Below are 24,163 nucleotides of genomic sequence, written 5' to 3'. Positions count from 1 at the left end.
CCCTGCTTCCTGAAGGCAGCGAAGAGGAGAGAGCGGATCTGGGTCCAAGCGCAGAACCTACAATCTAAGGAGTTGCAGCTCAAGCACCTTTGCTGTCGTCACCCAAAGCTCAAGAAAAGAACCTCTAGGAAATGTGTGCAGATGGGCAGGGTAACTGGACTCTTTTCTCCTCCTCTGGGCTGTAGTCTTCAGAGTGGCTGATAAAAACAGCTTCGAAACCTAATCATTCCTTCCTCCTCTCTGTCCCCTGGCGGAGAGAGGAGAGGAATAACTGCCACATCTCATTAAGCTTTTACGATCTCAGGCAGGCAGAGTGGCCCACACCAGAGGCGGGCAGGAGAGCCCAGCTCTCAGGGAGGATCTGTCCCAGACCTTGGAGGCCTGCACGAAATGAAATAAGGGGTTAACAACAGATGTGGGGTAACAGTTTTTATTAAAATTGAAATCAGACGGGCAGCGGGGACAGGAAGCTGTAATGTGGGGACAAGAGAGAGAGGGGCAAAGATGTAGATCTATTGAAACTGAAGTCAGCAGTGAGGCACGAAGAGTCCCGAGGGCGGAAGGGAAGGGAAGGACTGCTTTTTGTACCGTATGAAGCTGAAAAAATGAGCTCATAAATAGGAGTGGGAATCTTATTGCCTCTGATTCAACGTGACTTTAAATACAAGGTGTGAGATTGATATGACTATTAGTTTGAATAGGGGAAATGGGAACTCTTTCTCTGCGCTCAAAAATATGAAAGAATTAAAACCATGACTGAGACTGCACAGGGATCCAGAGCGTAGGGGTGGGAGCGAGAATAAATACAAAGCAGACCATAAACCAAGGAATGAGATTGGAGGCGCACGGAGGGTCATTTGGCTTTACCACCACGATGCCACGTGGCATTAGCGTGTGCTGCCTGCCCCCTGTCCTGGGTGTGAGGGTGAGAGGTGTCCCAGCAGCAGAGTGGCCTGGGTTTCAGCAGGGCAGGAACACCCACTGCTGACGAGGTGGGAGCTGGGATAGGGAGTCTGCAGACAGGGACATCTGGGCACCTGGGCAGGGCTTGTAGTACTGGAGTGGCCACTGGAGGGCAGCATCAGCCTTCCCAGGCCAAGGGCAGTTCACACCTACCACCCGACTGGAAAACCATGGGGTTCTGGGACTGAAAAGCCACACAGCCAGACTCTGGGCAAAGCTGACTTTAGCCAATTAGAGACCCTGTCAGCGGCCAGGTAGACAAACTCCTCCCAGTGGGGGAAGGTGTGAGACTCCGTGAGCCTTGCCCAGTCCTGAGCTCTGGGTGTCTGCAGCAAAGTGGAGTAGTGCGTTAGTGTTAAGATAAGCATCCAGCGAGATAAGAAGGGCTTGGGCAGCACCCACTTCCTGTCACTTCCGTAAGAATTTCTTGTTGAGGAGAAAGATGAGAAGGTTGACATTGACCTTGGCCTTGTTGAAGAGTTTCATAACAGCCACACCCTCGTACTGGAGCTGCAGGAGGTCCTAGGAGGGAGGGAAGGGGCGGCGAGGAGGGTCTGAGGGTGCCTCACTGGGGCCCAGCCAGCCTACACAGCACTGACACCTCGGAGCCTCACTCGGGCACCCACTGGCACTGGCCGCTGAAGTGCGGCACTGAAATCCCATCTCCCAGATGAGGAAACCAAGGCCAAGAGGGAGGGACAACCGGACCAAACGTCAGTGCAAGCGGAGCTGGGGCTTGAAGTCAGTTTTCAAGTTTTGGATTTAAAATCTCTGTTTCCCTGAGCACTGACCTATGACTTAGGCCAGCTTCTTAACCTTTTGGCCACAGAGCCTGTAAAACAGGGATAATGCTTCAGAGCTGTGGAGGGGATTAAATGAGGTAACGTGTGAAGTTCCTGACATGTGATAGGGCTTCAAATATTAATCCCACTTATGGCATCACCAGCCCACTCCACTCTCCTTATGCTTATAACTGGGGTGCTGAGTTGGGGCATGGGGACAGAGGGGCTTGGGCTGCACAGACCCCCACCCTTCTCCTCAGAGGAGACAATGCTGACCGGGTAGGGAACAGAGCTGGCGTCCTCAGAGGCCTAGGCGAATGAGGCCAGCCTACTGTCATCAGGCCAGCACCTAAAGCCTGGCAGGTGTCCTGAGGGTCCCCTCACCTGATAGTGAAGCTGAAATCGCTCCATGTCCACACCCAGGAACTTGGCATTTACTTCAAACTTTCCCGCTTCATTTCCAGGGCTGATGTCGAAGATCACATTTCTGAAGCTATCAGGAACGGGATTCAAAACGGGGACCCATGGCCTCTTTCCAGGGCCCAGCCCCACTCTCCCACCCAGGCTGCTCACTCAGGCAGTGGTGTGTCACCTAGAGCCCAGACATCCTCTCTGTCACCCCCGGGGCCACAGCTCTGTCTTTCCCCAATTCACGCTGGCTCACCACAGCATCTCTCTTACACCTGCCTGGCCCAGAGGAGCAGCTCTCTCCTCCAGGAAGCTTTCCTGCATCCTCTACCTTGGTGGGTCTAGAACTGTGCCAGACCACATCCACTCCCTTAACTTTCTGTCTGGAGGTGTCCTGTCTTCGCCATCAATCTAACAGCTCCTTCAAGGCGAGGACCATGTTCCTTCTTCCCTCCCACTGGGTGCATGGCCGGGAGGTCCACCCCCAGGTTGGGGCACCAGGAGGGTCTGACATTCTGCTTTCCAGAGACACATACTGAGAAGTGGGAAGATCTTCGATCTCCAGCAAGACGCCCTTCTCCAGGAGCTGAGCAGCAGTGTAATGAAGAGATGGCTGCTTCTTCCCTTTTCCAGAACTCCTGGTTAAAAAAAGGTCCCAGGGAATTCACCCAACAAGCCCTTCCACGGCAAAGACACTAGCTCTCTCTGCGGCCGGCAGGAAGGAAATCAGAGCCCGAGGAAGACTTCTCACTGATGGAGACAAGAGTGGGGCTGCCCTTGAGTGTAAGACTTCGCAAGTGAGACTCAAAGCACGGTTTGGAAGGGACCCCACTGTGCTGGGTGACATGTCCTTTTCAAAGCTGGTAGACAATGGGGCAAGGTCCACACAGGCTGGGGGAGGGGTCACAGGAAACCCTCGGAGTGCTGGAAGGGGGCACCTACCTGGAGCTGGGGGCCAGGTGGTCCAGGCAGGCCTGGATGTACTGGCTGTAGTAGTCACACTGCTCCTCATAGAAGGTGGTCTTGGAGCCCAGGCCCTGGAGCGTGGCCTGGAGCTTCACCAGCTCCACCTTCCGCCGCTGCCGGTGCCTGCGCTGGTGGCGGATATCCTGGGGTTTGGGGAACCGAGGGAGGGGTGAGTTCGTCCTTCCCGACAGGAGAGCCTCAGGGCCTAACTAGGGCCTAGAGCAACTCACTGTGAGGACCTTCAGGCAAAGTAGGAAGAGGAAGATTTCAAGGCTTTTTTTAGGAGGAGGGCAATCTCAAGGATTCTATCCCAAACCCTCAAAGGATTTCTCTGGGTCTCTCTCCCAGCGAGGAGTAACTCTTTTAAGACTCCTTGTATTTCAGTAAAAGAGAGATGCAAGAACACCCCCTTTCCTGACTAATTTTAAGAACTCTCCTTCAAAGAGGACCCTTTAGAGGTCTCTTGGTCTTCCCTGGCTGGTGACAGTCTGGGTGGGCACTTCCCAGGGAGAGGTCTGCCCTTGAGGTATCAACACTGTGCATTGGTATGCACGTACACACGCACGTGCACAAGGATCCCAGGCCTGGGCTGTTACCTTGGCCAGTTCATCCACCAGCCCCTGGTAGCCATCACTGGCACTGACCAGCCCCAGGCCCTCGAGGCGGCGCAAGTTCCGCAGGACACGCTGCTGCTTCTCTGCCAGTGGCAGGAGCGAGTGAGCTGTCAGTGAGCGGTGTCGTCGCAGTGGCCCTGGCGTTTGAGCCTCACAGGCCTGGCGTCGGCCCATCATCCGCTCATGGGCTGCTTCCTGGGGGACAGAGACGCTGGAGGGACTTACCAGGCTCTCCCACTCTGCCCCAAGCCAGGGCAGCCCCCAGGGGCACCAGCCCCCAGGGGAAGCCTGGGCATTCCAAGTATCACCAGGAGAGTCCCCCCAGGGGAGTGGGGCGGCTGGTGAACACCAGAGTGTATCATCACAGACACCGAGGGGCCTCATGGGTCACCACGGGGGGAAGTGGCCCAAGGGAGACACAAACAGAACTACAGCACAGAGGATTCTGGAGCTAGACTTCATAACAACAGGGCTTTGTGGTCACTCCAGAGTATTTGGGGGCATTTCCCTCCTGTCCTGTGTTTTGGGACATGCCTCTACTAGCTGTCCCCACCTTTTCTCTGGGAAGTCTCTGACTTAGTCTTCACTTCAGCTAATCCAGCTTACCCCAGCCCCTCACCCCCACCCCTCTGCCACTTCCTCCTGCCTGCAGGCCTTCAGGCAGCCAGCTCCGCGGCTGCACGCCAGTCCTTCCGTGCTCTTCAGGGAGCCTTTCCAGACCACGTCTCAGCAACCTGGCCCCCCGACCCCCACCACAACGCCCAGTGCTGACATCAGGGGCTGGTGTCCCTGCAGAGCTCACTCGTGCTTCAGTGGGCAATAGGCAGAGAGGTGGAGTCCCAGGACTCTGCAGTCTGAGGCTCCCCACAGCTAGGGCTGCCATCCTCAGCCTGTGGGCCCTGGGGCCGGGGGTCAAGGGCAGAGGCCTTGGTCCTCCTGAGTTCTCATTACTGGTGAGCACAGGTATCTGCCTGGGGCAGACTGCAGGTACGGCCCAGAGGAAGGAACCAGCAGGGCTGGTGGGGTGAGGTGGACGAAGAAGGAGGCAGGTCGTTGTGAGCTAGCCTGGCCACCCACCTGCTCTCTGGACGCTGAGAGGGACAGGATCTCCTTGACTGAGTCCCCAGGGTGGAACTGCATGATGTCAGCCAGCATGTGCTTGGTGCTGCAGGAGAGGAGTGATGGAGGGGAGGGGAGGGCCCAGGGAGAGGTCTGGACATGGGGCTGACCAGAGAGCTGAGAATAAGCAGACAATGCCTCTCATCATGGCTGCCAGGGACACTTGGGAGGGAAGGACAGAGAACAAGGAGGGAGAGATGGCCTGTGCAGAGAAAGGAACCCAGGAGGGAGACCCAGAGGTGGGCTGTGGGCCTGGGATACAGACTGCCATAGTTCTGCACACACTGTGCCCTTCCGTGCCTCTGTGCCCTCCCACAGATTATCTGTGAGTCCACGGGCTGAAAGTCCTTCCTCCTCCGTGAAACCTTTCCTAGCCCAGGCGGCCCTTCTCCTGAGCTCTCCAGGCACCTGATGCCCACCTCCCTCTTCCTTTCGGTGGCTCTGGCTGTGTGTTCAGCCCTAGCCCTGAGATACGGCCTCTGCTGGCAGGACAAAGCTGAACACCAGCTCGCTTGCTAGCTGCGAGGGCGGATGAGCAGAGGGAGCTGCCTTCTTGGCAGGGGGGCCGGGGTGGCGACTTTGCTCCTCCTCCGTCCAGATGACCAGCCCGGCCCTGCTGAGGGTCCTCCCTCACTACTGCAGAAATGGGGGCCAAAAGCTCCACGTCCACCTCCTGACCATCATGCTCCAAGAACAGGGAATAGGCCATAAGCCTCACCACGGACTGGCTGTGCAACTTTAGGCAAGCCGCTTTGTCTCAGTTTCTCTCCTCAGCCATAAAGCAGGAAAACCGTCACACACCTCACAGTTTGTTTCTAAGGTTAAATGATAGCATTTGAAAAGCATTTGGTAAACAGCATGACACGCAAACATCCGTTGCTGCCAATATCCTAAAAATTCCTTTGCCTTCAACTACAACACAAAGCTGAGCTTGCCCAGAGGAAATGCTGAGACCGCAGCAACAGGAATGGCAGTTGGGCTTCAGGGAGAACATTTTCAAAGATAAGAGCCCAGGGAGAAAGTGGGAAGGCCGCTCCAGAGGGGGGCCACTTTCCCAGCCTGAGTGGGGGCTCAGGCTGACAGGGGGCTGAGGCAGCCCTCACTCACCTCAGAAGCAGGCTCTGGACATTGGCGTCATCAGCGTCCGCCTCTAGCCCTTCAAACTTGTTGGTGAGCGTCAGGGACACTTCCAGCTTGCTCAGATCCACGTCACCATCTGCAGCGAGGTTCTGCCCTGAGGTCAGGTAAGGATGAGAGCCAGTGTCTGCGAGCGCACGCACAGGCGGGGGGTCCCTCTTCCAGAAAGGGGGCCAATGCGCGGCTTCATGGGCCCCTCTTCCAGAAAGCTTTCTGTGCTGCCCCGTGGCACCCAGTCCCCTCGAGCCTGAGCCCCAAAGGAAGGGTTGTTGCCCGCAGAGCTTACCCTTGTGTTACTGGAGATGTGCCTCTCCAACACCCTCAGCCTGGGTGCCCCAAGAACGGGGCCTGGGCTTCCCCACGCCTGCAGCTCCTGGCTCTCCCCTGTTACCACCTTCACCCTGCCTTTTCTCCCCTTACGGCTTCCTCCCATTTCATAGCTCCTGAAATCCCTCCTGCCAGAGAGTCTTTTGAGACCCCAGTCATGCCCACATCCCTCCATATCTATCTCATATGGTTTAATTGGCAATTTACATGATGGTACAGGGTCCCTCTACTGTCTGCCCCCTCTTTCCATATCAGTCTGTGGCCATGTGGCCATCTCAGGACCAGAGGAAGAGAAGAGGTCAAGCATATAGCTGGCTCTCTGACCCACATCCCAGGCTGAACAGAAACCTGAGAGAGGGCACGCTCACCGGCCTGTCCCTCCCTCCCTCAGGCCCCCTGGCTGGCCCCAGCTGCCGCGGGTGGCACGTACCAATGAGGTCAGGGACGGTGGGCAGCTCCCCGAGGCCCTCCAGGAGCTCACACAAAGGGTCGTGGTGATCAGGGGTGATACAGTCCTGGTGCTCCAGCAACAGCTGCAGGATGGAGAAAGAAAGGGGATGCAGGGTCCGAGCTGGGCGCTCCTCTGAGGGCCAGCCCAGCACTGCATCACGGACTTCCCAGCACCCCCCAGGGTGCAGCCCCTCACCCTGTGCGTGTTGACCAACTCCTCCACAGTGATGTACACCACAGGTTTGGCCACAGCCACCATGTCCGAGTACTCGTCCACCGCAAAGCGGTCTTCTGGCTCCGGCACCTGGCAGGCTCGGCAGATGAACCTCCTATCTCCAGAGGTAGGGCACATGAGGGAGTGGGGTGGGCCAGCACCCCCCACTGTGACCCACAGACCCCCCCCCGTGACTACTCAGGCCAACTGTGACTCTCCAGTCTCGGCTCTGGCACCTTTGTCCTGCCCGGCCTCTCTCTCATGTCTCCCCAAGCCAGCTGTGCTCAACAGTCCTCCCTTCTCTCCGCTCAGCAGTCCCTCCAACCATCTCTCCTGCAGCCCACTAACTACGTGCTTCACCTCTAGGTGTCTTTTTCTCATGGAGTCTAGACAGAGGAAGCTGGACATGAAAGAAGAGAAAAGAGGACAGGGAAAAATAAGATGCCGGGACCCGAGACCTGAACTTGAGGTGCGTCTCTTGCAGATAGTCATTCAACACGCGCAGATGTCGGCTCTCCCCTGAGAAAGTCTTGCCAGCCGCAGCATGCTGCAGGAGCTGAGCCACAGCCCCCAGCGCGTGGCGCTGCGGGGCGGCCAGGGCGCCACCTGCTGCCATGGCCACAATGTCGAAGGCATCGGGGGCCACGACAGCTGGGTTCAGGAAGCGGTAGTACAGGAGGTTCCCCACCACCTGAGGGCAGGAGAAACTGTCCAAAAGCGCCCCGAGGTCCGTCTGGACAGCTCCAGCCCCACTCTCCCAACTCACTTGGCTGGAAGGGACCACCTGGGCCAACTCTGTTCATTTTATGGAAGAGAAAAGACCCAGAGCAGGCTGGCAACAAAGGTCACAAGGCAAACCTGAACAAGAGCTGGGAGTAGAACCCAGATTTCCTGACAAGTCCAGTGTTGTCCACTTCCGTTAGCTCATGTCCCAGTTGCCTTTCCACCTGCCCCATGAAGCCCTGCTGGTGAGCCAGTGTCATTTTACAGGGTGGAGAATAATTTCCTTCCCGGATTTTTATAGCATAGGATTTTCTGTCTTTTTGTCTCAGTCTGAGGGTTCACGGGCACCAGCAGGGCAAAGGAGAGCTCAGGAAGCCGGGGAGGGGAGACAACACTTGCCTTATAGACCTCATTCTCTGTGGCACTGGGGAACTTCTCGGCCAGAGTTGTCTTCAGAACCTTGGCCACGTACCGCATCCCGTACCTGAGAACAAAGCATTCCGTGCACTACGGTGCTGCCCATCTCCACCCGAGTTCCAGGCTGAGCGCCTGCCTCCCTCGGTCTGCAGGCTCAGCCGCACCAGAACGGAGCTCAAGAAGCGGCCCTCCACTATCCCCAGCCCGCTCCATGCTGCCTTCCTCCACGTTCCGGGCCTGTGTCTTCCTCCTGCCCTGTGTCAGTACATGGGACCAGGGCCCTGCTGTCCACTAAGCTCTCATGCAGCCTCCAGGCTGACCCAAGAGTCTCTTCTTTGGTCTTCTCAAGCCTCCCCTGAGAAAATACCCTGGATCTCAATAGCCATCCACCTTCCCCCACAGAGGCACCATTAGCCTGTACCTTGGGTGTGTGACCCTCACAGCCAGAACCCCGTCCCAGGACAGCCCGGGAAGCTCTGAGGCGGCCAGTCTTGTCTGTCATCACAGAATGCCTGTGAGGCACCTGGTCCGGGCTAGAGGCAGGGCCCGAGAACGCTGAACTGGAGTAGAAGCTCCGGTCCTGACTCCACCGCTGACCAGAGACGTCCGCTTAGGCCCCTTCCCTGCCCTTGTAAACCTACTCCCTGGTCTGGAAAACAGGAACGATCCCTGGGCCTCTCTATGTCACAGGCATTTGTGAGGAGTAGGTGAAATTATGTCCATGCAAGTAATGCGTAATGGTGGAGTGCCATTTAAACACGCTAGACTTATTATTATTCCTGTTATGGACGTGCCACCTACAGATTTAATTAAATTCATTTAAAGGTTATTTCCTCCTCCTGGGGTACCTGAGACAGAAGTTTACAGCTCATTGTGTGTTTTCCTTTATTAGCCCGAAGACAACCTTTGCTGAATCCTAACTGTAAACCTTTCATTGTTCTCCAGGTTCGGCAACAGGGTCATGAGCTCCGTGTGGGGTCCCCTCTCCAGCACCCCCACCCGGGCCCGTGCGGCCCCGAGCCGCTGAAAGGGAGCTATCTGAATGATGACCTAGATGAGGCCCACCTTGTCAATATTTTCTATCATTTGCTTTTCAAAAAACACCTATTGGTTAAATGCTCAGAAAGGAGAGAACTATGAAGTGCTTTACTGGTTTGAAGTATTTTTTAATTTTGACTTTGTGGACTGAGGAGTCCTATTTTTTTCCCCCATTTGCTCTCAGATTATACTATGTCCCCATAATCACTTGCAGTTCCCTTCTCTGGCTCCAGGGATGTCCTGACTGGCCACACACAGACCTGCATACCATATTGCAACTCAGGTCTTCAGCAGAGGCTTTGAGCATTCTCTACCCATCTCCTGGAAGCCTTCTGAGCACCCCCCGCTGTTTCCCTTCCTGCTCCCCTCCCTTCAGGGCTCCTCTGCTCTCCCACTGTGGCCCTCTTGAGACCCCATGCCTAGGCTGGTGGGTGGGGCTATTGCACGTACGGAATTTGGTCCACAGATGAAATGATGGCTACAAGGAACTTATCAGTCATGGAGAGGAGGCTGCGGAGGGAGATGTCCAGTCGTCTCTGGACCTCAGGATGGCTCAAGGCCTGCTCTGGGGTGACATCGTAGGGGAGGTGGCTGTTGGAAGAGAGACACAAGGTATCAGCCAGAGCCCACTGCATGGCCTCTCCTCCATGAAGCCCTACCCTTTAAACACATCATCTAGTAACAGGATCTCATACACACATGCTAAGGCTAGCCCAGCATGCTTAAGGGTTAAGGCCAAAATAAGAGAAAGGATTCAGGACTGGAGTGACATGGGGAGAAGGTAAAGATGGAGGAGTCGGAGTACCCACAGGGGTGGGAGAGTGTAAGAGGGGATGGAGAACTTGGAGTCTGTAGAAAGACTCCTAAGGGGAACAGGAGGAGAGCAGGGCTGCCCAGTGTCTAGACCCTGGCAGTGGGGCTGACAGGGAAGACTGGGCCAGGGCCTTGCAGTCTCCTGACCTCAGGCCTGTGTGCCACCCAGAGAAGCCACCAGCACTGCCCACTCTCCTCAGCAGTTCCATTTCCCTAGAACCTATTTCTCCCACCATCTATTTACCTATTCATTTGTAAATCTGAATATTCATCTATACCCCTACCAATAAGGAGTCCATATCCCAACTCCTAGCAAATCTGACATATCCTTTGCAAGCACTGACATAGTAATTACACACATTTGCATATTCATCCATGCTCATTCTACGTTAAGCACACCATGTCTGGTGTCATTTACATCAGTTCCATGTTAATTACCAGAGGGGGTCCTAAAAGGCTACCTTATTTCATCCCACAGGACTGGTGTCATATTTGCATAAATCAGCATGCTCATTTATATGCCATTTTCACAGCACCTCCAAGCTGTCCCAGTGAGGCCCACAACCAAGCTGATCAAAGAGAGCTCTCCCTCTGCCCATCTGCTCACCTGCGCTGTCCTGTCTGAGCCTCCGTCTGGTTGATCCAGCTCTTATAGAGGTGGACGGGATCTGTGTGGACGCTGAGCAACTTGTCCTCCAGCACATCCTGGATAACCTTGCCCAGAATCTCCTGCAGGGCGCTCTGTCCCCGCCCGTTACGGTAGAATCTCACCACCAGCCTTACAACCGTCGGGTTGCCTGTCACCATGTCCTGGGGCTGCTCCACCTTTGACCTGTGGTTCAAGAGGTCATTGAACCTGGCCTTCTGCCTTTGTGTAGGACATAGCTGCTTTCCCTTTTTGAGATTTTGGCTCTTCAAAGCTTGCTCTGGTGTCCCTCCTCCTAAGGAATGTTTGGTATCCTTTGTGCTAACATGTCGGCCCATGTCCTCCCACCGTGCTATCCTAGGAGATTCTTATAGTCGCTCCACATGAGGCAGAGAATAGAGGTCTTCAGATTCCATTTCTATCCTTAACCCTCAACAAATGTGTCTCCTTGTGAAGCAGCCAACAGAGGCATCTGGAAAACCTACTTGATTTCCTCCTGGAGTGCTGTCTTAAATAGCTGCAGCAGAAGATAGGCCTCGCGGCGGTTGGAAGCATAGCTGTATAGACTGAAGATCACTGACTCCATGAATTTGGTGGTTTTGTTCTGTGGCATCTGAAAGATCAGCTTGGCCAGGTAGATGGGCTGAGTCTGCAAGCAACGGGGGATACAGGAATGGCTGATAATTCACCTTGAGAGTTAGTGATCACATACAGAGAGGCTTTCCTGATGGGAACCTGGAATGGAGAAAGCACTGTCACACTTTCTCAGGGGTCCTAAAAACATTCTAGAAACATCCTAGACAAACAGGAGGATGCAGTCTCTTTCTCCAGAGTCAAGGAATTAGGATTATGGGAAAGGACATCTTACATGGAGGCAAAGGCACAGACAGGAAAGTCTCAGACCCTCAGGGATGGTGGCATCATCTCCTTCCAAAGTCCTCGGCTCACCTGGAGCAGGTAGAAGAGGTGTTGGTAAGCTTCTAGTTTTTGCCTTTTCTCTTTGCTCAGCGACTTTAATCCCTTCTGCTTGTCCAGAACCATCATGTCTGACAGCTGTTCCTTGTTCTTCTTGGTCAGCTTCTTGCAGTGGGAAACCACCTCCTGCAGTGGTGAGGGAGTGGGTGGTACAACCAGCCCAGGGCAGCAGAGAGTACAGGACATACGGTCTAGAATCAGTGCCTTGAAGATCCAGGGCTTTCTGCTGTTCGAGGTATGCAAGACAGGAGCCCAGGGAGATAACCATTTCTAGGGTAAGGAGGGTCCCTCCCACCGCCCTGAGACTCCACCTGCACCCCTGCTCTCACAGGGCGAGTCCCCAAAGGAACTGGGATGCCAGGCTGAGACATCTGGTCTATTAGCTTTGCAATGATTTCTTATTAGACTATTGTACTAACGTGAGGTGGAGATAGCACTGTATCAGCTGGGTTCTCCCCGACCTGGGTCTATCCCAGTGACCTCGCACCCCAATGACAGCTCTAGCTAGCCCTCTCTGATGAACCCCCAGGGCCCCCATTCTGATTTACTCCTCGCTCTTGCTCTCATCCTTCATCCCAAGTTCACCTTCCTATCAGCCCTGCTTGCCCCACCCCATCACTGCCTATGTGTATGATACTTTACAGTGTAAGCAGCTTTCATATCTATGTCTATATTTGGCCTGGTAAGGTGCACACTCTCATTATTCCCACTTTACTAATGAGGAGACAGACTCACAGGTTACATGGCCAGCCCACAGTCTCATCCCCAGGAATCAACAGAGCCAGGCATTTCAATTCCATGTCTAGTGCTCTTTCTACCATAGCCCGTTCCCTCCCCACAACAGATTTCTAGGACAGAGGGCCACTGGAATAAGGACCCGAGTCAGGTGATAAAATCCAGACATTTAAAAAAATATTTGATTAGCAGCAGAGAATGGTTAGTATCAACTCTCCAGAAGCAACTAGACTTGGGGGAGAGGGTGGGCCGGCGGGCCCCGCACCTGCAGGGTGATCCGGTTCTTTACCAGCTGGCCGATCTTGATGTCCATGAGGTTGAGGTCCTGCTCCAGCTGCTGATTGGACCGGATCTTCCTGACCACGTCTTCCTGGAGCCTCAGCAGCTCTGCCTCAGCCAAGAAGTCCTGCTGGCTCTGGTTCAAGAGGTGGGCAAATCTGCGCACCACGCTGAGAGGGGGGTGGGGAGCATGGACTGGCAGGAAGGGAAGAGGCGTCAGGATTAGACACGCCCTCACCAGAGGCTTCCTCACCAGTCCCCTACCCCGGGTATCCCACCCTCAGCCCCTATTCTGCTTGAGGCCAGCAGGTCCCCAGCCTCCAGTCTTTTTCTAACTGGTTCTGCATGTAGTTGGAGGGCAGTGGGCAGCCTCCCAGCCACTCCTGTCCCTGAGCTCCTTGTCTTACAACCAGGTACGAGGTGTCCTTCCCTTGCCTCTGGGTTCTCCCCGACCTGGGTCTACCCCAGTGACCTCGCACCCCAACGACAGAGCTCTAGCTAGCCCTCTCTGATGAGCCTCCAGGGCCCCCATTCTGATTTACTCCTTGCTCTTGCTCTCATCCTTCATCCCAAGTTCATGTTCACCTATCAGCCCTGCCTGCCCCTCATGCAACCTCCTGCAGCGGAGGGAGTAGGAGGCAAGGGTAGAAGGAATGAATGTTCAGTGGGTTTTATAATATAAGGAGGTCTGAGCTAGATGGTGATTCCCCTTGACTCTCTTTTAGAATGGGTATATAAGCAGAGAGGCCTCTGAGCTAAGCGCCAAGGAATAATAACAAAACAACAACTAAAACATAATGTTTACTGTAGTACAGAAACTGTTCTAAGTGCTTTACATATTTTAAACAACCCTGCGAGTAAGTACACTATAACTTACTGATGAAAGCACAGAGAGGGTAAGTAACTTGCCCTAGGTTACCCAGCGAATAATAAAGGAAGGAGTCATATTTGGAAGATGAATAAAACTAGGCCCTGTCCTTACAGGCAGTCCAGTAAGGGAATTAGACAAATAAACCACAGTTCAAGACAGTTTGGTCAGTGCTTTGAGAAGAATGAGCACAGGGACCTCAGGGGAAATAGAAGTGGGCCAGCCAAGCCCCCCGGGAAGTGAAGAAAGGCTTCCCAGAGGAGGTGAGGCCCAAGCTGATGTCTATGAAAAGGAGGTGAGAGGGAGAGAATACAGCTGTCTGGGGAATTCTGGGTACAGTGCAGAAGGCCCCGGTGGTGAGGGCCAGGCCCGCAGGCTGTGAGGCCAGAGGTGCGCAGAGAGGCTGGGTCACGGAGAGCCCTGGAAGCTGTGGACAGGGGACTGGCAGGAGGGGGATGAGATCACACGGACAGGCTGCTGCATGGAGGATGGATTTTTGAGGAGTGAAGAATCGGAGAATGGAAGACAATATTGATGGCTTCTTGAAGTAGATGAATACAACACATTAACTCATTTAATTAACAACCCCACAGATAGGGCTATCATGTCCACTTTATACATGTGAAAACTGAGGCAAAAAGGAAGAGAAGTAACTGCCTAGGGCCACACAGCTGGTCAGAGGTGGTGCGCTGAGTGGAGAATGGGCTAATAAAATTGGGAGACAGAGCTGGGACAAACAAATTATTCCAGAAAAACTTTAAAGAGAAGGAAAAGAAGATAAAGATGGCCAGAGCCGTGGTATTAGCATAACAGAAAGACAGAAAGTAGACTGGGCCAGGCTGGGGAAAGATAAGGAGGGAAGGCAGCTGGCTACCCAAAAGCAGATGGGCCAAGTGCCCACGGCCAAAGAGAAGCCTGTGGCCACAGGCCCAGAAAGGAAAGGGCACTACCTCTTCAGGAACCCAGGGCTGGAGGTGAACTTGGAAACGGACCACTAGTCCACTCCACAAAAAGGAGGGGTACTTCCAAGTTGGGCTTCTGGACTTAAGGACAGAAGCCAAGAGCAGCCTAGACAGACCTCTTTAATCAGATGCACACCCCAATACTGGGAATATTCCACAGAGGGGAGACCAGCCAGCTTACCCAACATCCTGTAGTCATCCCGGGCTTTCCTAGCTCGGAAAAACGCCTGGATCTTCACAATGGACTTAACCTGCCATGAACACAGAAGGGAAAAGGGTCGTGGGCTGCCCTGGCATCATGGGTAAAGGCTGGTTATGGGGACAGGGAGAGCAGGATGACACTCACGTTCTTCTGGAAGTAGCCCAGACGCCTCCGGTATCGCCTCCGAGCTGCCCACATCCGGGCCCAAGCCTGAATCTGAGAGAAGACACACTGCCTTAGAGCTCCAGGCTCAGGAGCCCACCCTCAGGCTCAGACCCACTTAGCCATCTCCAGAGGTCATGAGGAAGTGAGAAGACTAAAATATTTTCTCAGAGGGTCCTTCAAGAAAGACAGAAATCCACTCAAATCATGGTAGCTACCTTGATTATGGCATCCAGGTTTGCTTTTAAATACTGCAACCGTTTCAGGTAAATCTTGCGCTGTGTGTAACCCCTCCACAGAGCCTGTGCATCAGGAGAAAGAAAGAAGTGACCCCGCCTGGTCCCTGGGGGCCTGAGAGGCTGCAGGAGAAGCCTTGCCCTGGGCTCTCCAGGGCAAAGGGGTTGGGAGGCGGGCAAGTAGACGGGCGAGGGGAAACTGGCCTTGTTCGCAAAGAACTTCCAGCTTCACAGGGGAGACCAAACATTGTACATAGCCAACCATACCCTCTGCCACAATGCCTGCTCCCGGCACACACATATGTGCGCGCGCGTACACACACACACACACACGTGTACTATACAAACACGCACACCTATGCTAACCAACACCTCCTCACAGAAATGCAACAATAAGATACAAGCTTTAAGTATATTAATAAAGCACATAGCTGCTCACCAACCTCACTAAAGCAGGCACTCGGGTAGCTATCTAGAGGCCACCCACACACTATCACACATCCATCCTCCCTCCATGCCGTCTGGAGAGGCGCATGCCGCCTGGGTGGAAAATGTGTACAGGCACAGAGCTGGGCCAGTGGCCATCTGGGCAGCAAGGCACTAATGCTCTCATAACTTACACTTCTCTTTGCAACTGTACCACCCAGCTCCCAACACCAGCTCTAAGGAAACCTTCCCTCCAAGATCTCCAGTAATTCGGCTGTCAGTCTGATGGCCTCTCCCCTGGGTGATTTGCTGCAAATGGTCCATCTCCTCCATAAATCACAACCCCTTTGGTCTCTAAAACTCAAATCTCATGGCTCCTTTCCGTTTTGGTCTCCTGCTTAGGGGCCTCTTCCCTTTTATACAAAGCTTGTGTGACATACTTTTCCTAAAGCACCACTTGGATTATGTCTCTCTCAGCCCCAAAGTTTCCAGAAGTCCTCAACCATCTGATCCCACACTCCTATCTGATTTTCTACTGGTTCCCTACTTTCTTAATTATTCTAGCCACATCAGACATTTCCCTTTCTTCTAAACATGCCTTATGATTTTCTGCCCCTGAACCTTTGATTACGCCCCCCTCCCTTCAGCTCTATCTCTACCTGCTGAAATTCTTCCTGTCTTTTGCGGCCCAGGTTCCGGCCTTGGATGATTCCCTACCACTGACATTGTTGGTGTTTGGTGCATTAAGAGCATCCCCTTGCAGCCAGCTACCCTCCCAGCTCCCCCAGCCAGGCTTTCCCCTAAGGCTTCAGCCATCACTGTGCTGGGAAAGGATATAAATGAGGCAGCTTGGCCCATGATACCAGCTGTCCATCTGCAAGTTGGGAAGCCAGGGAGCTCCATCCATGCCTCTCCTACTCCAGGTACTACCTGGCTTGCCTTCTGGACAGTTGCTGTGGTGAAAGGCAGAGGGGTCCCCTCTCTGCTCTTCCCCCTACCCACCACATGTGATACGTCCTTATAGAGGATGCCTCTCATCTGAATGGTCAGAATTCAGGACTCTGGTCATGGTCAGGGTCAGAGCTTTTAGGAGAGATTAGTCCCAGTACATCCTAGCGGCCTCATTTCTCACTCTCACTTCCCTGTATCTGGAAGACAAGTGGCCTGAAGCTCTGGGCCACCCCTCTCTTCCCCTGTCTCCCAGGACCCAGACCAGAGCCCGCACAGCTCCAGTGTTAGTAGCAAGTCTGCCCTCTCTCATCCCCTCTCCCACTGGACTTTTCTGCTTTAGAGTTGGTGTGAAATTCCAGTGTGGGCACAGAAGGGAAGAATTCCTATGATCAGATCACTAAATGCTAATTGCTACAGTTCTGCATTTACTTCTGGGACCAGTTCCCTGAAGTTTAACATCTGATGATGCTATACCAATGGAGTGCCTACCACACTAACAGCTACTTGTGATTTCCTACTTAGTCCTCACAATCAGCATACGAGGAGTACCATTATTATGAAGGGGGAAAATGAATGTTGGAGAGGGCTTAAGTAAGGTGCACAAGGTCGTAGGATCCTAGAGTGCTAGGACTAGGAGGCAAACTTCAGCCTGACACCGAAGCCTAAGTTCTCAGTTACCACCCCACATGTCCTAGATCACAGTCTCAGCCTGTGCATCTCTCTCTCTCGGGGTTCTCTGGTGTTGCCTTTGTGTCCCCTACATCTAACATCAACTATATTCCCATTCCCGTGAGGGGAGAGACGTGATCACTCATCTGTGTCTCACGCCCATCTCCCACCCCTGCCCAGCACCAAGTGGCATCCTTTGCAGATACTGGGCATTCAGAGATGTTTATTAAATAAAGTGTCTTTACAATGCCGACATCTCCATGAGACCCTCCAGGTCACATCTACCTGGGAAGGCCTGTTTGCTCAGCACCCGTCATTCCTGGCTTGTAAAGTGCCTGGGCCGGAAGCTTATCTTCCCAGCTGGCTGTGTGTCCCAATTATTTGTGGGTCCATCTCAGAGGCTACAGTGGACCATCCAGAGGTTGGAAAAATTAAGATGGAAAGGGCTGGCTGTAGAGAAAAGTTAGGTTTTCTTTCCCTAAGAGATGGGCCACCCCTTTTCTGTTTAGGCACTACCACCTCTCGACGACTCCTATTCTAGTCAGGAAGTCCTCTGGGAGTCTGCACCCTGGTGTCTTACCGAATCTGGTTCCAGTCTCCCCATGTGGAGGCTAAAAGCAGCTCTCATACCCTCTGGACGGTGATGATGAGAATAGTAACCAGCACTCGTCCACGTTCTTGCCTATCCACCAGCCACTGCTTAGGTGTACTTTAGATACTGCCTTGCTTAATTCTCCTAACAACCTTATATGGTGGGTGCTACACTTTTCAAACTCCTATTTTCCAGATGGGGAAACTGTCAGAGAATAACTTACTTGTTAAGGTCGCCCAGCTAATAAGTGGTAGAGCTGGGATTCAAACCCAGGTAGTCTAGGCTCTAGAATCCATGCTCTTAACCACTATTATTCAAAGGCCATCACACCATCCAACTCCACTCAGCAAAAAGGAAGTAGGAAGGAAACCCTGAAGCTCAGAAAATCCCAGGTCTTGAAGACTTAGAAAGCCAGAGGCTGCCACCTGGATCCTGATGATTGCTGGAAGCCAGGCTCTCAGAAAGTGGGAACGCTCGGCAAACTTCTGCCGAACCAGGAAGCCTCGGAGACGGGCCTGGAGCTGGATAACGAAGCCAATGTTGGCCTTCCAGAGCTGCTGGCGGTCATGGGCAGCGGTGACCTTGGTGATGGCTGACTGTGGAGGCAGGAGGGAGAGCCTGTGGTACCCTGGTCGGGACAGGGGCACCCTCTCTGCAGGGAATCCCCCATCCACGATCCTCTCCCTCACAACGTCACTGCCAACCTGGATCTCTTCCCGAGTCAGGTGGGAGGTATTGAGGCGGCAGCCAGGGGGTCGCTCCCAGGTTCCCTGGAAGGTCTGCAGGTGGAAGTAGTAGGAGGTGCCATCCTTCATGTCATGTTGAACCCAGAAAGCTGCATCCCCTAAGCAGAGCCAAGTGAGCAGAGAAGGCTCAGGGGTGGCAAGAGGTGGCTGGGGCAGGCAGAGGGTGAGCGTAGGGCCATTACCTGGATGCTGCTTCTTTGCCATGGCACCTTCCAGGAGTCGCTGGTAGCTGTTGGCACAGTCGGGAACCACCCCTCGGAGGGCCACGGAGGGGTTTCGTAGCACCCGCACCGTCTGGGCCGCCTTGCCCTCCTTGATGGCCTGATTGATGGCGGCCATGCCAAGAGCCACTGAGAAGCACAGCAGGAGGGGCTGGTCAGTCCTTCCCTCAGTCCCTCCCACAGGACCTGTCCTGTCCACTGGGGAGGAAGGGACTCAGTGGAGAACACAAAGGCACCCTGCCTGACGGAGGGGACAGGGACCATCCTAGAATGGATGCAGATGAAAAGCAGCAGCCCACGGCTGCAGTCTAGGAAGGCCCCGGGAGGCAACAGGCAGATGGGCTGGGGCTTGATGCAAGGAGTCAGCTCCTACAGAAGCTCAAAGGCAGCAGCTGGGCAGAGACCCCACCCCAGGACAGTTTTTTAGCAGGAGAATAAAGTCCAAGAAGTGTGGCACCTGCCTTCCAGTCACTCAGATGGCGGCCAGGGGGACTCCAGAACTGAGAACTAACACTGTAAGCACTCCGGCCAGAGCACCAGGCTCTATCTGAAGAGATCCGGCCTGCTTTTCCTCAAAGCCAAGCACTCTTCTCCACCTCCAACACTAAACATTCCTTAGCCAGTACTGTTAGAACCCAAATTCAAGCTACCAGCAGCAGATGGGATGGATTTTTGGCCACCACCTGGCTGCACATGCTGCCGTTGCGGGTAAGTGCCACAGGAAGGCAGAGGGAGGAGGTGGGTGGATTACGGGCTGTCAACCCCTGAGAATTTCCTGCCCAGCTGACTGCTAAGAAATCCATCTTACCATTCAAGCAGCAGCCCTCCTGTTTGGATTCTGGCCCGCCTTCCCACCAAGGTTGAAAGAGAGGGGATGGGAGGTGACCTGATTACCTGGACTTCTGCGGAGCCCACGCCTCCTTTCCTGCCCCAGCCCTCTCACCTCCGCTCCTGCATCTACATCCCACTCCCACCCCAGGCATTTACTTCTCTGAGCTGTGCTGGTGTCCTCGTTGGCTCTACCCACTTCCTGGCGGATCTCTTCCAGCCACAGCACTGCGCCAGGATCCCCTGTTACCTGATGAGTTGAGAGACAGGAAAAGATGAGAGCCCAGGCTGGCCTCCCCATGTCCCCAGGCCCAGCTGCGGGGGGAACCACACTGCAGGCAGACATCGCGAGCCAAGGGACAGCAATGTCCACTCCCCACCTCCTGCTCTGCAGGGGCACAGCCTGTGGCTCTCTGGGACTACCTCCCAGCTCGGAGGGCTCAGTCCTATCCCACTTTCAGGCTGGCCTGAGCATCAGCTCTGCTCAAGCACAGCACCCCTGAACCTCTTAAATGCTCTGCATCCTCCATCCTCTCAGCAGCCTGCTCCCTTGCCCTTGTGCTCAGCCATGTCCAGGGAGAGCTCACGCCCAAGACTCCATCTACGTGCACCTACTCCCCAGTTCCTTAAGCCTCAACCCACATCCCTCAGGCAGATCCTGATCCTGACCTTCACCGTCCCACCTGATCTATATTCCTCTACCATGTAAGGTAGTGGGAAGACTACATGTGATCACAGGTCAAGTCTGCCACAATGTCAGGCTTGTTGCCTCTCTTGCCTCATCCAACCCGTACCCAAGACTACTCCCTCCCAACCTTCCTCACCAATAGAGTGGACTTTCTAAACTAACATTTTATTGAGTACTATGTTCTAGGCAGTGCTCTAAAGCACTGAAGCAATGCTTGTAAAGCACATAAAACAATGCTTGGCACAGAGTGGGAACTCAATCAGCATTAGCTAATACTACTGCGATATTATCTCATTTAAACCCTGTAACTCTGAGGTAAGTTCATTATCACACGTTTGGAGTAAACTGGCACAGAAAGGGTAAGGAATATGGGCAGGGTCTGCCTGCCAGGATGCAAACTCCAATAGTCTGGCTCAGGAGGCCTAGCCCTCAGCACTTCCCATATGCCACATGCTCTGGGCATTAGAGCTTCAAAACCCTGCCACATTCTTCAACTCATGTGATTTTTACCCCCATTCCAGGAGGTAGGTAAGAACCAGGGCATGTGGTATTTTATGGATGAATAAGTAGAGCTAAGAGACATCAGGGATTTGCTGGAGACCACGTGGTCACTAAGTGTTAGAGCAGGAAATTCAGCTCGAGTTCTCTCGTCCCCAGGCCTATGCTCTTCCCATGCACAAGGCCCCCACTATTCTCTTCATGCTGGCAGCTAGAGCTCTGCCCAGTGCCCTGGTCAGATCAGAACCCCCTGCCATCTGCCCCCAGAAGGGCCTGCGTCCATCAGACCAGGGCTCTCGCAGGGTGCAGACTAGGCGCAGCTCCGTCCAAGCGGGACGTTCCTCCTGCTCTGGTGACCAACCCAACCAGCCCAAACGTCACCTGGGCCTTCTGTCTTTTGGCTGCCACAAGGAGGAGATGGTATCGAGGGGCAACAGGAAGGCTGATGTCGTCCAGGCCAGCCGAGGGAAGCAGAAGGGCGGACAGGGTCTTCTCAGGGTTACCCTGCTCCAGAGCCTCGTTGATAAGACTGACTGCAAGGACCTCTGGGAAAGAGAGATCTAGGTGGGCAGAGAGCCCAGACTGCCCGCAGCGGGCCATCTTCCCCCAGCCCTGGACTCCACTCACGATCGGTCTCTTCCCGGACCTGGTCGTTGACCTGGCTCACGGTGGCCTGCAGGTCGTTCCAGCTCAAGGCGGCCCCATTCACTCCACGTACCTGTCGCAACTTCACCAGAGCATCGAAGTAACTGGCAGCAGGGTGAGAGAGAATGACGTGAGCAGCATGTGCATTGTCAGCCAGAAGTCAAGGGACATCCTGAACCGCTACACTCACTTGGCCTCCAGGACATCACATTCTCTTGGTTCTCTTCCGACCTCACAGGTTGTTCTTTCTCAGCCTCCTCTGCGCGGTCCTCCCTGACCTCTAACATTGGAGTACCCCAAGCCTGTCTTCAGACCGCTTCTCTAATTTACACTCACATCCTAGGTGATCTCATCGCATGGCCTGAGACACCATATTCTAATGACTCCCAAAAGCACACCTCACAATACCAACTGCCACCTCGGTATCGCCACATGAATCCCTGATAAACACGTCAGACCCCACAGCTTACACCTGAACTCCTGACTCCCCCCATTCAACCTGCACCTCCCACAGTCTTCCCCGTTTCGGTAAATATTCACTCCAGCCTCTCAGGACAAAAATCTTGGGGTCATACCCGACTTCACTCCCTCACACCCTATGTCCACAGTGTAACCGAATCCTGTCAGCTTTCAGAATGCACATAAATCTGACTCCTCCCCACCACCTCCACTGCTACGGCGCTAGGCCAAGCCTTCACGCCACCTCGCTGGACTACTCCAGTGGACATCGGACAGGTCTCCTGTTTCTCCCTCTCTAACCCTGAGACGAGTCAGAGCCCAGCAGCCAAAGTCATCCTGTTAAAAGTAGGTCAGATCGTCTCCCTCCTTGCTCAAAACCTCCCGTGGCTCCTTCCTCACTCGGGGTAAAAGCCAGAGGCCTCCATGGTGTGGCCGCTGCCGCCTCACCTCCCACTCTTCTCCCTTCCTCCCTCCATTCGGCCACACCGCTTCCCGGGGTTCTTTGAGCACACCAAGCCCACTTCTTTCTAGGGCCTGTGCCCAACAGCCTCGACAATCACTCATGCCCTTCGGGTCTCTCTCAAATGACCCCCTTACCAGAGACCATCCTAACCATACATTATAAAACAAACCAGCCATCCTACCATGTCCCCACCCTTTATATCCTTTGCCCTGTTTTACTTTTGCCATAGCTCTTCATCTTTTCTAATCATTTGATGTGCTTAATTTTTGTCTGTCTCCCTCTACTAATGTGTAAGTTTGAAGAGAGCAGGAATGTTTTGTTCACTGTTGTTTCCGAGTCCCAATATCTGGCATGCGACTGGGTACTCACACCTCTGCTATGAAAGAAAGAATAAATGGAGGAAAGGGGAATGACTGAACCCACCAATCCTAGGAGGAACAGGCCAAGGAACTGCAAACAGACCCGGAGGGTGGGCCCGGGCCCAAGGACAGGGCACCATGCAGAAGGCTGAGCTCCAAGCAGAAGAACTCCGAGCCTTGGGTCCATTCCCTCCATCTGCTCACTCCCAACATGGGGCTAAACCGTTCTTACCGCTGAGCATTCTCTCCTTTCACCTCGGCCAGGCCCGTGGCAGGGTTCACCAGACTGTTCCAGAAGCTGCTGGCATCCCTGGCCTCCAGGGCCTGGTTGATCAGGACCACAGCAGAGAGCATCTCCACAGCCACAAAGAGCTCCTCCTGGCTGAGCTCCTACAACAGGGGGAGGACCACATCCCACATGGCCCGGTGAAGGGCCTGGGGGCCTACCTGCCATGCTGCCCCCCAAGACTCTCCTATATCCTAGAGTCTCTGTCCCAAAACCCCAATGGCCTAATTCATTCACTAAATCATTCATCATACTTAGTAGTTGAGAAGGCTTAGTCTGGGCAATGTATAAGTACTTCACACACTTTATCATTTAATTGTCATAACAAGCCAATGAGGTAGGTACCATGAACATCCCCATTTCACAGATGAGCCCAAAGTCAAGTAATCTGAGTTAACCTCACTGCCTGATTCCAGGGCCCACACCTAACCAGTGAGCTCTGCCATCTCCTTCCTGGTCCCTGGGCACACAAAGAAGACAAAGTGGGCTCCTCCATGCTGTACCACGTACCCAAGAGGCCCTGGCCCCACTTTCCCGCCCAGTCTTCTCCTTTTCAAACATGTGCTTATGCTGTTCCCTCTGCCTGGAGCACCCATCCTGTCCTCTACACACAGAATATTGCAGAGAATAATAATAGCTCAAACATATATGCCAGGCTCATTTCTAAGCACATATGTTAACTTGTGTAATCCTTACAACAATCCTATGGGGAAAATACAATTACTGTTCCCATTTTTTATATGAACAGAGGGGTAGAGAAGGTAAATAACTTGCCCAAGGTCACATAGCTGGGAAGCAGCAGAGCTGGAGTTTAGCTTGGGCAGTCAGAGTCTGCAGCCTTCTCACTGTGCTTTCCCTCTTACTACTTAGCTGATGTTTCCTTGTACTAGTCCCCAGTGTTGAAACTGTACCCTTCTTAAGGGTGGTCCCTGCTATGGGTATGGGGTATGATTCTCTCGAGTCTCCTCTCTCCCAGGAAGCCTTCCCAGACCTCCCCGCAGCTCTGTTCCCTCCATTTCTCTAGTCTGAAGTCGTCTTCCACTGTCATCATCTACTCTGCCCTCCCTGTGTCTCTGTCTGGACCCTCAGATGTATTCTGAACTCTTCCAACAGACTGGGAAGTTCCAACAGGGGGCCCTGTCTCCTCACTGCCAGAGAAGCTGTATGGCCTGGAGTGAGGTGGGGCAGCAGGTGACTAAAAGCTCAGGCTTCAAGGACATTCGTGTTTGCACTCACTCCCAGCACTGCCAGTAAGAGCTGTGCTGGGCAAGTTACTTACCATCTGCACCTGTTTCC

At 53.8% G+C, this 24,163-nt stretch overlaps 1 protein-coding gene across 2 annotated transcripts in view; it reads right to left on the bottom strand.

Annotated features, from left to right (window-relative positions):
* Nucleotides 1-414: 414 nt before the first annotated feature.
* Nucleotides 415-24,163, bottom strand: part of IQGAP3 (IQ motif containing GTPase activating protein 3) — a 37,501-nt gene continuing 13,752 nt past the window's right edge. Inside the window, exons 13-38 of one of the 2 annotated variants that reach the window (XM_036922542.2) lie at nt 22,814-22,971; nt 21,283-21,404; nt 21,037-21,200; nt 19,629-19,719; nt 18,603-18,770; nt 18,379-18,518; nt 18,100-18,270; nt 15,019-15,102; nt 14,783-14,854; nt 14,618-14,687; nt 12,593-12,801; nt 11,566-11,718; nt 11,103-11,266; nt 10,579-10,803; nt 9,609-9,749; nt 8,103-8,187; nt 7,439-7,671; nt 6,963-7,095; nt 6,747-6,849; nt 5,960-6,086; nt 4,811-4,898; nt 3,716-3,928; nt 3,096-3,262; nt 2,690-2,791; nt 2,130-2,238; nt 415-1,485 (exon numbers count right to left, since the gene is read on the bottom strand). In XM_036922542.2, coding sequence (XP_036778437.2) covers nt 1,372-1,485; nt 2,130-2,238; nt 2,690-2,791; nt 3,096-3,262; nt 3,716-3,928; nt 4,811-4,898; nt 5,960-6,086; nt 6,747-6,849; nt 6,963-7,095; nt 7,439-7,671; nt 8,103-8,187; nt 9,609-9,749; nt 10,579-10,803; nt 11,103-11,266; nt 11,566-11,718; nt 12,593-12,801; nt 14,618-14,687; nt 14,783-14,854; nt 15,019-15,102; nt 18,100-18,270; nt 18,379-18,518; nt 18,603-18,770; nt 19,629-19,719; nt 21,037-21,200; nt 21,283-21,404; nt 22,814-22,971 — 3,606 coding nt within the window. In that variant the 3' untranslated portion in view covers nt 415-1,371. The remainder of the gene's footprint in view (nt 1,486-2,129; nt 2,239-2,689; nt 2,792-3,095; nt 3,263-3,715; nt 3,929-4,810; nt 4,899-5,959; nt 6,087-6,746; nt 6,850-6,962; nt 7,096-7,438; nt 7,672-8,102; nt 8,188-9,608; nt 9,750-10,578; nt 10,804-11,102; nt 11,267-11,565; nt 11,719-12,592; nt 12,802-14,617; nt 14,688-14,782; nt 14,855-15,018; nt 15,103-18,099; nt 18,271-18,378; nt 18,519-18,602; nt 18,771-19,628; nt 19,720-21,036; nt 21,201-21,282; nt 21,405-22,813; nt 22,972-24,163) is intronic. The other variant, XM_036922544.2, reaches the window with a different exon arrangement.

The sequence above is a fragment of the Manis pentadactyla genome, chromosome 19 (genome assembly GCF_030020395.1).
Source record: "Manis pentadactyla isolate mManPen7 chromosome 19, mManPen7.hap1, whole genome shotgun sequence".
Taxonomy (NCBI): domain Eukaryota; kingdom Metazoa; phylum Chordata; class Mammalia; order Pholidota; family Manidae; genus Manis; species Manis pentadactyla.
Note: the sequence above shows the minus strand (reverse complement) of the source record. Positions and strands in the feature narration are given on the sequence as shown.